The sequence below is a fragment of the Neolamprologus brichardi genome, chromosome 2 (assembly GCF_056152115.1).
Source record: "Neolamprologus brichardi isolate AB-2024 chromosome 2, ASM5615211v1, whole genome shotgun sequence".
Classification (NCBI taxonomy): Eukaryota; Metazoa; Chordata; class Actinopteri; order Cichliformes; family Cichlidae; genus Neolamprologus; species Neolamprologus brichardi.
Genome location: NC_142105.1, coordinates 29,615,780 through 29,632,475, shown reverse-complemented (window position 1 = coordinate 29,632,475; position 16,696 = coordinate 29,615,780). Strand labels below are relative to the sequence as shown.

The window sequence follows — 16,696 nt, the reverse complement described above, 5'->3', positions numbered from 1 at the left end:
ACACATTCCCTCAATATCTAATATTGTTTGAAGTCACATGACAAGACAGCATTTTACACAAAAGGTGTTTATCTAGTGAGGGTCTAAAGTAGAACAAAGACTCTTAGTTTTAAATGTAATAGAGTTAAAATTCTACTTTTCTTACAGAAACGTCAACGCAGGCAAACAAAGCTGTTCATACTGGGTCACGTGGCTTCTTATCGCAGCTCTACTCCCCATCTTGCAGAGATGATAAAATCTTGCATAGCTGCAGCTTTTAAGATGAAATACGTTTAGTTTCAAGTTATAGCCGATGGAAAAAACACATGCAGCGCATTAAAAATTCAACTTTTCTACATTAAAAAAAAAAAATCAGTTTAGGGGTCAAAACATGGGCTAAAAAGTGAAGCAGAGAAACGACCCTGCTGATTATGTGCACAGTGTGCTGCTCGGAGCGTGGGTGCTGGGGTGTTTTCTACTGCTATAGTTGGATGAACACTTGAGGAAACAGTGCATCTGTCCTCTGCGATCCTGCGCGCTGAAGTTGGACACTCTGGGAATTTTCTTGCGTCCGTTCGAAAAAACTTGGTCGTCCAATCCGTGTGTAGCTCCTGCACACTGGCTCCTCCTTCCCCTCTCCCTCTGCCTGCTCCCACATGTAACGCTATCGCTGCCTCTCTGTTGCATTGTCTCATTGGGGACGCAGCGCACGGAGTCCAGCGCTGCGGACAACTCCGGCGGACCTGCGAGCTTTAAAGTGACAGGGAAAGGAAAAAATGGATAATGTCGACCGGAAATGAAAACCTGGGATAGTGTGAGTCATGGCTCGTTGAGGTGTCTTCAGTCTGCCGGTGGATTCATTAATTCCAGCCCTGTGTCAGTCAGTCAGCGGGGCTGCCTGAAGCCGCGAGGCTGCACTGCACGTTAGAATGAGCCGCTATCATTGATGTTGCGTTAAACCAAGCAGCTGCTATGTTGAAATCCCTCATTCGGACTTGTGTCGCTCAACCTGGTGCTGGACCCTAGCCCGTTCCTTCCCTTATCCTGGTGTGCGGTAACTGTGCGGTGGTCAGCGGTGCGCCCTGAGGAGGATGGCCGCCCGCCGCGGATGCGTGAACTCGCTCTGGTCGGGCACCGAGCGCGTCCGCATCGGAGAGCGCCTCAAAGCGACGCTGGCCGGGGTGATGGAGCTGGAGGTGCTCAGGTGCAAACACCTGGAGATGGTGGACGCCGCTCTGGAGGATCGACCGCCCGTTGCCGCCAACGCTGAGGATCCACGGGCGGCGGAGGAGGAGGAGGAGGAGGGGAGAGAGACCTCGGAAAGCGGCGCAATGGATGCCGAGCATGGCTCTGCGACATCCCGCCGGCAACAGGTCAGTCAGTACGTCTGTCAGCTCACAGGATCCACAGACAGATGATTAAATATGAATGAGGGGCTGATGGTGATCTGCCAAAAAGCCAGTCCCTCTGCGACTCACTAGACAGATTTTATCGCTGCCTCGAGCGCACGGCTGTGCCGAGAGCTGAATACTCAATTGAATGTGATGGTGCCAGAGATCAAGCCAGGCATGCAGTGTGTGTGTGTGTGTGAGACATGGAGCAAATGTCACGGAGGTCAGGAAACCGGGACCAGCTCTGGCTCTGTGCCCTGCCTCATGGTTAGAAAGAAACATGTGGCGCTCAAATCAGGTGCAGGTATTAATACACAAGCCAGCGCTGCATTTTTTGGCTCAGGATCATAAGCTCTCCAAAGGTCACTTTGGCTCCCCGTTTGCATTTACAATTACTCTGATCACATTCTAAATACCAGCCCCTCCACTTTTTGTCTAAAAAGTGCGCTGCCTTTTTTTTTTTTAAAGTCTGTATGTTCAGTGGAGTGTGACCAACCTGAAGAGGGTTAGGCTGTCTCTAAACACCCATTTAACCCCATTTCCCCAAACCTGCCTTGAAATGGATATGCAGGTCTTTTGTGTGGAGAATGTGGGTTGACATGTAGGCTGATACAGGAGGACAGGATGAGAACAGGTCTCATCCTGAGGCATGGGCCCCGAGGCCGTAGCTGGTCTGCTCCGTTATTAGTGATCTACATTTAAAGCTGAGGAGTCATCAAGATGTAAAATCGGCCAAAAATGAAATGATTAAGATGACTGTGGGTGCATCCATCAGTGTGTGTGTGGGTGTTTTTAACAAAACATAATAAATGTAAAATGGCAATGGGCAAGAGGGCACAGGAAGAGGATGACCAGTGCTATAAATAGAAATATAATGTTGAAAATATTAGACATGACCACTGTTTCAACTTGTTAAATTTATCTTTTGATATTAAACAAATACTTTCTGGTTTTTGATTGTTGGTTAAAGGAGACATGCAACATGAACATCAGTCATTATATGCTAGAAAACGTTGATGGATGGACATTGATTGCAATGACTGGCTTCAAGTTTAAACACCTTTTTTATGGTATTTACGGCCATTTAAAAAAATAAAAATAAAACAGACATTTTTCCAGCAACTTTAATACCAAAAATAAGCAAAAGTAATCTGAAACTTCACTGCATTGCACATGAAGTGGTGTGTTACTTTGTACAATGTGGATTATACCTGGAACATTTCCAGACTTGACAAACAGGTGATGGGTTCAGGCTGGAATTTGAGCAAATGCCAAATTTACGTTACATTTTAATGAAAATGATAAATAGTTTCAGAGGCAGGCAGCACCACAACCCACAAGGCTGAAGCATCACAGTAACCTCGACTGCACAGATGCCCAGTTTCACAAAAACAGATTCTTTACAGAAGGGATTTTGTTGTAGATACTGTTTATGTGCAGACCTGTTTTCCTCTGAACTAAAAGTCACTGCTTGCTACTTTTCACCAAATATGTTATCTCCGGATTGTTTCCATGGTCTGCTGTGATATGAAACAATGCCGTCGACAGCTACAGGAATAACACTCGTTCTGAGAAAGTAACAAATGCTTCATCATGGTGGCTTTGCACAACCTGTTATTACACTGTGAATATGTGTTCCTGATACCAGTGAGCGGTATTAGTCAGCAGCCTGCAGCATATTAATACATGTTCTGTTTAAGCCAGGCTACAGCTGAGGTCACATCTGCAGAATATTGTAATTTTTTTTTTCACAGAGTGAAATGAAATTGTATCCCCACAAATAGTCTGCAGAGGAGAAGCGGAAAACACTTGAAATAATAAGTGAAGGGAGAAGGCTTTTTTGCAGTCCCATCTGAGAGAGGGCATCCGCATGGAAGCGCTTCTCATAACGTGCCGCCTTCCTCACCACCCACCCACCAACATCTCATCTGTAGTTCCTCCCGTGGTGCTGAGAAATCCTGTGGAGAGGCCGAGCAGCATTGCTCATTCTCACCTCTGAAGGGAGCTGCCGATGTAGCAGAGCAAGCAGGCTGGCACGCTGCCCTTTGCCCTGGCTGGCCTTCACCAACACACACACACACACAGTTGTGTTTTCATATCCTTATGGGGACATCTAATTGACATAATGCTTTCCCAGCCATAACAATAACCACAAGCATAACCTAAATGTAACCCTGACACTAAAACCACATTTTGAGCCTCAAAAATGCCTACAAACTCGTGGGGACATGCATTTTGTCCCCATAAGGCTTCATGGTCCCCACAAGTGTAGTAACGCTCCAATTTTTGGTCAAAACAAAGATATGTAAACATGGTACTCACACACAAAACAACATTTGCATAAAAGGGAAACAAATTTCTGTCTTGTGTAGCTGCAGATGGAGAGGGAACGAGGAAGGGAAAGTTGACGGTTACCTACTGCTTTGTTTACTAGAATCTACATACAGTTTTATACGTAAACCCATTATATTCATTTTCCCTGTATACACTACTCATTACTTTGGAAATCATTGGTTGTTCAGCCTTTTTTGTAAGCCAAGGATTTGGTGACTCATAGCATAATGTGCTCTACCGCAATACTAGATTTTTTTTTCTTTCTTTCTTTTTTAATAAACTCTTGAAATATGATTCACATTTTTTCTCTCTAGCAGCAGAAAGAGGAGGATAGAAGCCACAACTGCGCACATCAGGGTTATGGCTGACTGTTACGGCCGTGATGTCATCCGTGCTGAAAAATGCAGTTTAAAATGAGGGAGTATTTTAAAGAATGTCGGCTTTTGAACAAAAAAACAGAGCAGTGGTTCTGTAGTATGGACAGAAAACACATTTAATTTGCATTAATACTATGAATAATTCAGATCTGCGCAATCTGTTGTGTGGAGAGAACAAGCTTTGAGTTACTGAAACGACATCTAATCTGGAAACTAGAAGAAAACGTAACTTCTTGCTCTCGAAATGAGCATCAAGGCCACGATGGCGGATTCCGGCTCGTTGCCGTTCGGAGTTTAAAAATAAAAATCTCCTCGCTGAACATAACACATCGAGAACAGGAGTGGGAGAAGGAGGGAATATGCTGCAGAGCTTTAATTAATTCACACGCACAGCAGAACTGCAACGATTAATTAATAGACAGGAAATTAATCAGCAGCTACTGTAATAAGGAAATCTTTTAGGACTGATTAAAGCTTGTCAAATGTGGAAATCAGCTGTCGTTTCTTGCAGAAAGCTGAATGTCTTTGAGCTTTATGATTAAGCGCAAACAGACGGTGATACTCATATAACGCTTTTCTACTCACATTAAACACACAGAGTGCTTTCTTACTACAAGCTACAGATGAGCAGGTTGATCCAAATATCAGTAGTATCGATACCAATGATACCGGTATCGTATCGATACTAGCGCGACAGGATCGATACTTTGTTTCTTTTTCTTTCTTTTTTGAAAATATTTTTATTGAAAAAAAGAAAACAGTACTTGCAGTTACCAAAATACAATCAACCTTTCTTCATTTTCCTAAGTAAATAAACTTACATATATATATATATATATATATGTATGAAAAAAAAACAACACATTCTAAAACAAAGACCCCCCCCAGTCCCACACAGATCAACACAACCATCAAACATATTAGAGGAATATAACAGTAACAGAAGTACACTTAAACAGGCAATACCTCTAGACTAGCAAAATAAGAGATAAAGGGTTGCCACTTGTGAAAAAATTTGGCTGTGCAACCTCTCAACTTATATTTTATTTTTTCAAGTTTTAAAAAAAAACATGACATCTTTAAGCCACCGGGAAATAGTAGGATAGGATCAATACTTTGTTTCTATCCTCTAAATTACTTTAAGTTAATAATTTAGCCTGCCTTTATAAGTTTAAACTATAGGTATGGGTACTGATATCAGTCATACTGGACCTGTCTTTACTTGGCAGTATTGAACAGCACTGCTACAAGCCTCAGTCACATATTCACATTTCTTTAAATCAGGGGTCTCGAACTCCAGTCCTCGAGGGCCGGTGTCCTGAAACCTTTCCATGTGTCCCTGTTGCAACACACCTGAATACAACTAGTAGGTCATTAGCAAGACCCTGTAGAACGTGACTGCAGCCATTTGATTCATGTTACAGCAGCTCATGAGTGAATGAACATGGTGCAATAAAAGTACTGTTAGAAGAAATTTTTTCCAAACACTTACATTTACTTGAGTAGGATTAGGGGTTGCCACTTCAGCATGCAGTCAAGTTCTATACTCTTGCTAATGACCTACTAATTGTATTCAGGTGTGTTGCAACAATTCAATTCAATTTTATTTATACAGCGCCAAATCACAACAAAAGTCGCCTCAAGGCGCTTCATAGATACAGAGAAAAACCCAACAATCATATGACCCCCTATGAGCAAGCACTTTGGCGACAGTGGGAAGGAAAAACTCCCTTTTAACAGGAAGAAACCTCCGGCAGAACCAGGCTCAGGGAGGGGCGGGGCCATCTGCTGCGACCGGTTGGGGTGAGAGAAGGAAGACAGGATAAAAGACATGCTGTGGAAGAGAGACAGAGGTTAATAACAGATATGATTCAATACAGAGAGGTCTGTTAATACATAGAGAGCGAGAAAGGTGACTGGAAAGGAAAAACTCAATGCATCATGGGAATCCCCAGGCAGCCTACATCTATTGCAGCATAACTAAGGGAGGATTCAGGGTCACCTGGTCCAGCCCTAACTATATGCTTTAGCAAAAAGGAAAGTTTTAAGCCTAATCTTAAAAGTAGAGATAGTGTCTGTCTCCCGAATCCAATCACAAGCGAAAATAAGGAGATGTGGATGGAGAGGAAAACTCACAATCTTCTGGAGTGATATAATTATCAGAAACCTTTGTGCAATTGTCCTCGCATTTATCACTGAAACACGATTTTCATGTCCCGGAGAGTCTGAGCAGAGGAGACTGCTGTTATCGGCAGTCCTTGTTTTTGTTTTTTTCCAGGACACATGGAAAGGTTTCAGGACACCGGCCCTCCAGGACTGGAGTTCGAGACCCCTGCTTTAAATGATAAGCACTTTTAACCTAACGTTTACACACTCACACTCCGATGGACACATCAGGGGTTAGTCAGCGTTCAGTATCTTGCCCAGTAATGCTCATGTTGGATTGAACCACCGACCTCCCTATTAGTAGACGACCTGCTCAATCATGAGTCGATAAATCAATAACTGATGGGAATAATATTCAGATAAGGTCCTAATGAGAAGTGTTTACATTGCCGTGTGCGCGCTCATTGAAGGGAGGCTGTCTTGAAATTAGGTTTGGGAAGCATCATCTTACATGGTGAGTCATTAGCCCCCCACACTTGTGGAGTGACAGCTTTCATCTCCCCCCTTTTTGTGCCTCGGGGTATCTCCAAGTAAAACAACAAAAGTGTGTAACATTGATCATTTTTTCAGGATGATCCTGAAAGCTGAGTGAAGATGAAGATTCACAGTGTGGGCTGTCTTTACATTTCAATACCATATTAATAATGTATGAAACAATAAATAGACCACCGTGCGAGTTCTTCACACCGATCGCTCGCGCCGTCCCACACTGTTTGACCAAATTATTCTGTCTCGACAAGCCAACCGCTGCAATCGGTTCTCGCTGATGACATAATGCACATATTAAGAAGAAGTGTATGGCTTGTGCAGTCGCTGCAGCATTATTATCCCATCGACCCATACATTTTCTATGTGCACCCCTCCCTCACATGCAGGACTATCATATTACAGAGCTCTGAGCGAACCATCACCCGTCTCTCCAATGATTTGATCATGTGCTAGTCACTGTGTAACAATATATCCCGTAGTGTGCAAGGCCTTGTGTTGCTGGCACGGATTTGTTGCAGATATTTACCCTTTCGGGAGACTTTTAAAAACCGCGTTTCACATCTTTGCACAGGCAGAATAAGTTAATGGTCTTTTAAAAATGTCGAATTTTTCAGATCATACGTGTGAGAGGAAGTCGCGTCACTGTTGGACTGCATGTTTGTATGTGTGTGTGTGTTCAGGCTGAGGATTGAGTTAAATATTTCGCCAGGCCTGTTGTGCTGTTGTGGGTCTGTGTGGGAGGAGAAGCGAACGCGAGTTAGAGAGCGAGCAGCTGTAGCTATGGTGAGTAGAGGGTGGCTGGCTCGAAGGATATTATAGCAGAAGGAGGAGGGTTATTTGTTAAGGGGCATGTGGGGGAGGTGGGGGTCCTTCAAGATGCCCCTCTCTCTCGCCCGGCAACCGCCCCCCCCATCACCTCACTCTCCCCTCACCGCCTTCACTCACTCAGTGACTCACTCCGCTATTTCTCTGTCTCTTTTTTTGTCCCTCGCACTTAGTTTTGGTCACCCACTCAGCCACGACTCGCTGTAGATTCACAGGGAAACAAAAAAAAAAATAGTGAGGAAGGGGACAGGATCTCACAGACCTGAGAGGGAGAGATAAGCCGAAGACTGGTCAAAGTCTGAAACTCTCACACACTGTTTCCTTCCTTCTCTCTTTCCTCCACAGTCCATCCCCCTTTTTACCTTCTGCCGCTCTGGCAGCTCTTTGTTACGTCATCTGTCTTCTCCCATTATCCTCTGAATCCCCCTCCTCTCCTGTCACCCCAGTGAGTCACTACCTGTATTGTTTCCTCAGTAACCACAGGATTGATCAGCAGCACCACTCACAGTGTTTCTGTTGTTTGGGCCTGATCACACTAATGCAGGGGCTTTTGGCTGCTGTCCTAAAGGGATGGGTTGGGGATTTGGAGGAGGGTGAAGGGGGGGTTACTCCTCTGCCCTCTTACTAATCTGGGAAATGGAGGCACTTTGCTAACTTGATGGGCTGACTGTTATTCTTGTTCTTGTTGTGCACAAGGCCTCATTTCTGACTGTTCCAGTAAGTGTGGTGTGACGTTGCTGGAGCATGTGGCTGGTAAATGATATTGTGAATGCACAGCCCTTTCACGTGGGTCTGGACCAAAACATGCAGAGGGTTAAGCTGTGTTTTTAAAGCAGTATCCTTATTGTCACTGGTGGAAAGTGTAGTTGAATGCTTAATAACACCTAGAATACTTTCTTCTTCTAACTTAATAGGTTTCCAATGAATATATTGTAGTTTTTTTTGTAACAACACTGTTTTTATCCAACCTTCTTCAGGGTTTTCTTTTTTTTCATATTCAGAAAGTGTTGCGTAAGTTTTGACCTCTGCATGCTTTTTATTCTCCCCCACGCATCTATTAAGTAGGTAAACTTGAGTATTAATCGAATTAAATTATTCTTTATGAAGCTTTATGGTAAATGAGCTGGCTCCTATATAGCGCTTTTCTACTCTACCCCTTTCCACAACATCCCAAAGGTGCTCTATTGGATTGAGATCTGGTAAGTGTGGAGGACGTTTGAGTGAATTTATGGGTGATGGTGCACTGTCTCATGTTAAAATGATGCACACTGGGTACTAAGGGGCCCAAAAAGTGCCAAAAAGATATCCTCCACACCATCACACCACCGCTAGCAGCCTGAACGATACAAGGCAGGGTGAATCCATGCTCTCGCTCATTGTGTGAAATTTGGACCCTACTATCCAAACAGAGCAGAGGCAGAAATCTTTTGACCAGACAGTGTTTTTCCAATCGATTGCTGTTCAATTTTGTGAATTGGTCCAACTTAGAGCCACAGTTTCCTGTTCTCGGCTGACAGCAGTAGCGCCCAGTGTGGTCTTCTGCTGCAGCTGCTGAACACACTGGATGTGTTTTGTGTTCGGAGATGCTCTTCCGCATACTTTGGTTGTAAGGAGTGGATATTTGAGTTACCGTTACCTTCTTGTCAGCTTGAAGCAGTCTGACCATTCTCCTCTGATCTTTTACATCATCGCGGCATTTTCTCCCAGGGAACTACTGTTCGCTGCATATTTTCTCTTTTTCAAACTCTTCTCTCTAAACCCTGGAGACGAATGTGCTGGATAATCCCAGTAGGTCAGCAGTTTCTGAAATAATGAGACCAGCCTGTATGGAATCAAAAACCGTGCCACGTTCAGAGTTCCCTAAATCACCTTTCTTCCATTATTCTGATGCTCAGTTTGAGGTTCAACAGGTTGTATTAACCACGTCTGCATGTCTAAATGCACCGAGCTGCTGCCATGCAGTTGGCTGATTAGATATTTGTGTTAACAAGTAGCTGAATGGATGCACCTAATGCAGTTTCCATGACTAAATATTAGCCAAATATATACCCATGAGAGCTGATCTTTAATCTCTAGTTTTCCTTCCACTGTTTCTTATTGATGGTTGGTGGTTCAATACCCGAGTTCTCCATTTGGATGCTGGAATATGCTTGGGAAGAACTTTAACTTGCCTCCCAAAGCATCCATTTCTGTATGAATGTGTGTGTGAGTGTGAAGTGTAGCTTGTAGTGTTGTGGGAAGCCAATAACAGTAAAGCAATTTATTTAGATAGCAGTCCATTCATTTACTTCATGTTTGCTGCATTCATATCTTAAGTGACAGTAAATCAATATACCCGACTTCTGGTAAAATCGTGTTGTTATTCGATCAGTCTTGTCGGATTTGCACACTCTTGCTGTATGCTATGCATTTCCAGTATCTAACCTGCAACTGAAGAACAAATGCATAAAAAGTATCGTTATTTTATGCTTGCTAAGTTTTAGGCCAGTTTAGTAAAAAGATCTCAACAGCCAGTATGTTTAATATGAGTCGTGTTTTTTTCCAGTTGTCCACTGACAAACATTTTGATGACGATCATGTGTCATTTTGATTTTTTATTATAGTTTTAACCCTTACTTCCATTTTATCTGTGTGAATGAATCATCCATAGTCACCTACTGTTCTTCTTTTCTTTTTAGGATCCTTCTCCCTCTGACACGGCCTGTCAGAGCAGCCCAGAGGAATGCGGGGGTAATTCAGGGGACGGGGCAGCTCACCTCTCATCGGGCAGAGGGAGTAGCTCACGTTGGTCCACTCTTTCCTGGGATGCCCCCTCTGACTTGCTTTCTCCCCCAACCCCGGACCTAAATGGTATGATCCCCCTGGACAGCGACTCCAGACCTAGTTCAGGTAATTACACACCTGAACACCTCTTTCAGGCGCTTTAAATGTCAGACGGCTGAGACAACGGCGCTGAGCTGTCCAATGATCCAACAGTTTCTCACCTCCTGATAGAACTACAGCTCACCTTGAGAGAATTTCCATGAAACATTAACCACGTCTCTTTTTTACTTTTGTTTGCTTGCACTCTGTGTGACTCGGCACTGACTCACTCCGTTTGTCTCTTGCTGTCAACATTTTTTAGCCTCTCCTCAAACTCTTATCCGTTCTCTGCTTCCTCTGAAAGCTTTTCTTGGCCAGGTATAGACTCTCACCCACTTTTCACTCCACTATTATTTATGCTCTGGAAAATCTATCAAACCTAAAGACATGATAATATTTTTTTAAAAATCAAAATGAATTTTATTTGTCCATTCTTTAGTCAGTAAAAATGTAATTTCAGAAGAAGTCTAAGTGTTCATGGCTCACACTGCATGTCTAACAGTGGTTTCTGCACTGTGACGCTTTTCTTTTGGAATTTTTACGAGGTTTGAGTTTCTATAGGTGATGGTAGAAGAAGATGTCTCTGCTCTGACTCATAAACTGTGGCCTGAGCTTCATCTAAGTCACAGTAAGAGACAAAGAGTATTTGACTGCTAATAAGATACTGCTCACAGTGCAGGCTGACACAAGCAATCGAACCCTTTGAATCAGCTGTTCCAGTTAAGGTGATGAGATTGGAAATGTGGACTGTAGGGGTGATTCTCTTTTTAAAGAAGGCCATAAATATCAAAGTCTGCTCATCTTAAGAAAGATTGATCGCTGGGAAGCATACTGCAATCACATACCTCCATGGGGCTTTGGCAGAAATGTTTTAGAGACGCAGGGAGCTTTAAAAGGCTGCGAAAGGTGTTCTGAAGATCTGGGTGTTCATTAATCTATAACACGACTACCTAAAAATGGATACAATTCAAGGCTGCTGCTACTTTTCAAAGGAGTGGGCGTCCTGTAAAGGTCACAGTAAGAGCACAACGTACAAGCCTGAACGAGGTGAAAAAGAATCCAAGAGTAACAGAAGAGCAAAAGAGAGGCAGTGTGCAGAAATCACTACAGGTTAATGAGTGTTCATGGAAGTAGTGGGAATCATGAGGGAAACCACCGCTATGCAAAAGCCGCTATTGTTTGCCACGGCGTTTTTTTGAGGCTATGCTCTGTGGACAGATGGGGCAAAATCTGGTTGTTTGGAGGGAAAATGTTACCACACACCATGATTATAACTTCATCCTAAATGTAAAGCAGGATGGAGGAGTGTCACAGCTTTGAGACACACATTCAGCGAAGGAACATTGAATGAAAGTGATGTCTTGAGCAGTTACAGCCCAGGAAAATATCTAATAGAGTTTATTGCATTAAGAGGTGGATTTAGTTAATAAATCTACAGGTTTGTTTACTTTTCCTGTCAGATACCTCTGTGTGTTTAATAAAGGGAAGATAACTACAGTTCGTGTGTTATCGGTTTAGTCGAGTTATTTTCTCTACATGGAGTCTATCCGAGAGGTGCGATACACCCTGGACAGGTCACCAGTTCAATATGGGGTTAACTCAGAGAGACAGACATACGTGCTCACATTCACACCTAAGGCCAGTTTAGAATTGATAATTAACCTGAATGTACACCCTTGCATGGTGGAAGGAAGCTGAACCTAGAAGGAGGAGAGGAGAACATTCAAAATCCACAAAGAAAATGCCTCTTTTACAAATGTCCGTGTCTTTTTTTTCAAGGTTTCTATTCAGTGAGCGGCAGCTCCCTGTCAGACTCTTGCTACTCTGTGTCCAGCGACGCAGCCCATGGAGGACCGGTGGCCCCTGCCAGGCCCCTGAAGCTGTGGGAGCAGGTTCCTGTGTGTGCTGACAACACTGACCTCCTGTGGCCAGAAGGTGCAGTGCAGCTGCAGCAACCTGTACTCCAAGACAGCCAGGAGGACGCTGAACCAACAGAAGAGACGCCCGTTTCTGGTGAGTGGGCGCAAACAATAGATCCATCCATCCATTCGCTTCCGCTTATCCTTTTCAGGGTCGCAGCTGTCATAGGGCGAGAGGCAGGGTACACCCTGGACAGGTCGCCAGTCTGTCGCAGGGCCAACACACAAAGACAGACAACCATTCGCGCTCACATTCACTCGCACATTCACACCTAGTGACAATTTGGATTATCCAATTGACCTAGGAAGCCGAAGTACCCGGAGGGAACCCACGCAAACACGGGGAGAACATGCAAACTCCACACAGAAAGACCCCGGCCTGATGGTGGAATTGAACTCAGGACCTTCTTGCTGTGCGGCAACAGTGCTAACCACTGTGCCACCGTGCTGCCTCAAAAATACCTCAAAATGTCTGAAGTCTAAAGTTGTTTTTTTTCCTCTCTGTCTCTTACAGTCCCAAATGACCTTGAAGCAACTGGTCTGACCTTTCTGTCTGAACTTTGTTCAGGACTTGGTGATTCCCTGATTTCTTTCATCCTCCCGCTCCTCAACCCTTCATCCTCCTCCTCCACCTCCTCCTCCCAAAATTCAAAACTCCAGCTTGACTCCCGCTACTGCACAGACCTGATGTCCCGTCGGACCAAAGAGGTTTACTCATACCCAAGCCCACTGCATGCTGTTGCCCTCCAAAGCCCCCTCTTCACCACCCAGAATCAAGAACAGTCAGCCTCTGTGAGCCCTGAGGGACCCCAGGACGATGAACCCACAGAGTCAAACGCTGACACAGCTCTGCCTCTCCAGCCCCAGCAACCTCCCACTCCACCCTCCTTCACCCAGTTGGAGCAGTACATCTCTCGTCTGGCTCGCCAGTACCACAGTCGGGCAAAATCCACCTCTGATCTCACCTCACCTGCCACCCCTGGGCCAGTCACACACAGAGGCCTTTGCACCCCTGGCAAAACTCATGGATCCACCCAGTCTCTTTCTGCCTTCGAGAGCCGCAGCACACCCTCCACCCAGCCAGGCGTCAACATCACACCCTCTAAGTCACTGCTAGGGAACTCAGCCAGAGTCAGCCTTAGCACCACCGGAAAAAAGGGCACCAGGAATTCAATCAACCTGGGAAATCTTCCTTCAGCCACCGGAGAAGACTTAAACATAAACCTGCATCTAAACCTCAACTTGAACCTGACTCCCGGTTTAAATTCTGGTCACGGGCTGGTGGACAATCCCAGAAACGGAGCTCTGAGGAGAGACTTTGCAGCCAATTCCACCGCTTCTGCCTCATCACATTCTTCTGCTACACCCACCCCAGCGATGAGACCTCGTCCTCGCATTTCAACTTGTCCAAGCAGCCTGAGCCACCGCAGCTCCCTTGAGGTCCCACTGGGGTCTGGAGCCAGCTCTGGGTTTGGCTCATCAGCTTTCTGTCGCTCATTAGACTGGAGCAGTGGTGCTCCACCTGAGGCTGGACAGCCACTGTTTGGCGCGAATGCAGGATCGGCTCCCGGATCTCAGCGCAGCAGCTTGATCCAGGAGTCCAACTCCAGTCCAAAGTTAAGTGAAGACTCGCCCATGGTGGAGGAGATCTCCCGCCTCTCTGGCCTGTCTCGAGCTGTTGTAGTTGGACTCATGGAACAAGGCGTGGAGCTAGATATTGACTGCTTCCCAACAGATACTGCAGGTGAGATGAGAAGCCACACTAAAACTCACCTGACAGCTCAAACAGATCAGTCACATGACTATACTCGACTGACAGACTTGAATCCCCAGAGACCAATACAGCTGTCTCTCAGTGTCACTCATTCTCCACAGTCTCAGTGCAGCCTCACCCCTCCTCTCTCACACTCCAGCAGCCCCATACACCCCTACCAATCCATGCACATTCCCTCCTCCCACTACTCCTCCCACTCCCACTACCAACAGACACCTGACCTTCCTTCCTCCACAGCCTCCTCACCTGCCTCGCGCCCTACCCCAAGAGGTCGCTCACCTCCACGCCCTCTCCAACCATCCCCCCTGGGTGCGACTCCCCTCTCTGTTTTCCGACGAGATGCACCATTCCAGTGCTCCCTGCCCCGCACCAATACCAGGACCTCTCCTTTTGAGCATGGCGGGATCCAACCGAGAGGAGGATCACTTCGGCAGAGCAGTGGAGGAGGCGAGGGCAACAGCAGGCAGAAGAGGGCGGAGGGTGATGGGCTCTACAGAGGAAAACACGCCTCCCATAAGCTGATCAGGGCAGCAACAGTTAGCAGTTATGCAAAGAGAGAGGACTACAGCTCAGTTTGGCGTGAGGAGGAGGAGAAGTCGCGAGCAGCCGCTCACGCATCCAAAAAGTCCTCTAGCAAACTCTGGAAGGGCTTTGAGGGACGCCTCTGGAGCAAAGAGTCTGAAAGTGAAAGAGAGGAGATAGACAGGGCAGAGTATGGCTATGGCTGGAGAAGGAACAGCGTGGGAAGCTGGAGAAGAGAGCACAGAAGGGTTAAAGCTTCTAGCAGCGGCGACAAAAGGCCTAAAGTAGACAACTCTCCTGTCTTCTCAAAGAAGAGAGGTAAAGATGATGGGGAGAGACGCAGCTCAAGCCTCAAGCTTTCCAGGCGGGCTCTGTTCAGGAGTGAATCCCAGGGCTTGCTGGTACCTCAGAACCACAGCGAAGAGCCCACAAAGCGGCCACACTGGGTCTCCTCCTTGGACGTGGGGCATGGCGGCACGGGAATCAGAAAAGACGAAGGGGTCAGACTACTGAGAGCGAAGGAGGAGGACAAACGGCTGTCTTCAACCGCCAGCCTGTTTAACCTCTCTCGTTCTCAGAGCCTAGAAGGCAGCTGCCATTCACTCTCTCCTCTCTCCTCCCCTTCATTTTCTCCTTCTCCACCTCCACGGCTGCCCCTTCAGCGCTCCCGATCACTGAGGGATTTGGGAAGGAAAGTGTTTGGCTCAATGAGGTCGCTTAGTCTCAAACAGAAATCATCCAGGAAGTGACTGCTGTACAAAAAAGTGAACTTCAACGTTTGCGTTGTACATTCAAAAATACCAGTGACGATTAGTATTATATTTGATGTTTAAAATAAAGTGCCAATATTTGGATTTTTATGACTGATCTGATACACTGGCTCTCTAATACTGGCTATGAGATATCCACTGGTCCTTTCACTCATCTCCAGTGTGTTGAAGTTCCTCTCAGGCACATCAGGTGCCTTGTCTAGTCTTGGGTCACTTCATTCATTCTAGTAATGTTTCTTTTGTAAAACTAGGCATATACATTTTTAAACCTTCTCAAAAAGTATAAAATAAATGCGAACCTTCCCCAAACACGATATTTAGTATATATGGAGCACTTTAAAGCTCAGAAGTTTTTGTATTAGAAAACCATGTAATGTAAATTGTGCACACCGCAGCAGCAAGAAAGAGCTGTAAGATGCAACATGGCCCACAGAGAATTGTAATACTGCTTGTCCATTGATGTGGTACCGGTCTGCAGCTAGTTCTGCTTTGGTACCTTTTGAGTAGCAGTCTACAGGTTTATGCATTTGAAGTAACTTCCACAGGAAAGAGACCATGACTGACCTAACTCTGATAGCCACTAAATAATTTCAACTTTGACTCCAACAACTTTATGCTACTGTGCACTGCTAGCTATTGGCACCAGGAATACTCTATGTGTGGCAGTCCTTCTAAATTAGGCACCGCATCAGTGGAAAGGAGGCATCAGTGAAGGGAACATGAGTGACCTGTTATTTAGGGGCGAATGATTCTTTTTAGGATCTGTAAAGGACTGCAACCCTTATAAACCCTCATTTTTATCAGTGCGAATGCCATCCTGAAGAGGAACACTTCTGGGATCCTATTGTGACAGGAAAGTAGCCATTTGAAAATACTGTAGTAAAAACAGCTGTAAGAAGCTTCAGTGCATAATCATGCGTATGAATGTGTACGTGCACAATCCCCTTCTGCATGCTGCTCTGTGACTTGTTCAGTGATTATAGCTATTGTGAGAGTGTGATATTCCTCTTTGATCATGGGCAGTATTGCCACTGAAGTACAATCACATTGGCCAGATTATGACCAAAATTAAGCAAATACTCTTTAACTTGATATTTTGCTCAGGATTTTGAAATGAACATTGAATTAAAGTATTGATGAGTTATCCAAGATACATATGTGTCCTCTTATGGCTTATGACTAATAAAGGAAACTTATAACTGAACGTGTGCTCTTCCTACTGTAAGTGCATTAAAGATGTTTACGTGTCAGCAAAGGGCTTTGCTAAAAAAAATGAATGAAAATTAGC

At 45.1% G+C, this 16,696-nt stretch overlaps 1 protein-coding gene across 1 annotated transcript; it reads left to right on the top strand.

The window, feature by feature from the left end:
* Nucleotides 1-648: 648 nt before the first annotated feature.
* On the top strand, nt 649-16,612 carry si:ch211-168f7.5 (uncharacterized). The gene is made up of 4 exons (XM_006781324.3): nt 649-1,352; nt 10,240-10,450; nt 12,203-12,436; nt 12,857-16,612. The coding sequence occupies exons 1-4, from the start codon at nt 1,071-1,073 to the stop codon at nt 15,385-15,387; spliced, it is 3,258 nt and encodes a 1,085-aa protein (XP_006781387.2). The 5' UTR covers nt 649-1,070; the 3' UTR covers nt 15,388-16,612.
* The last annotated feature ends 84 nt before the right edge of the window (nt 16,613-16,696 follow it).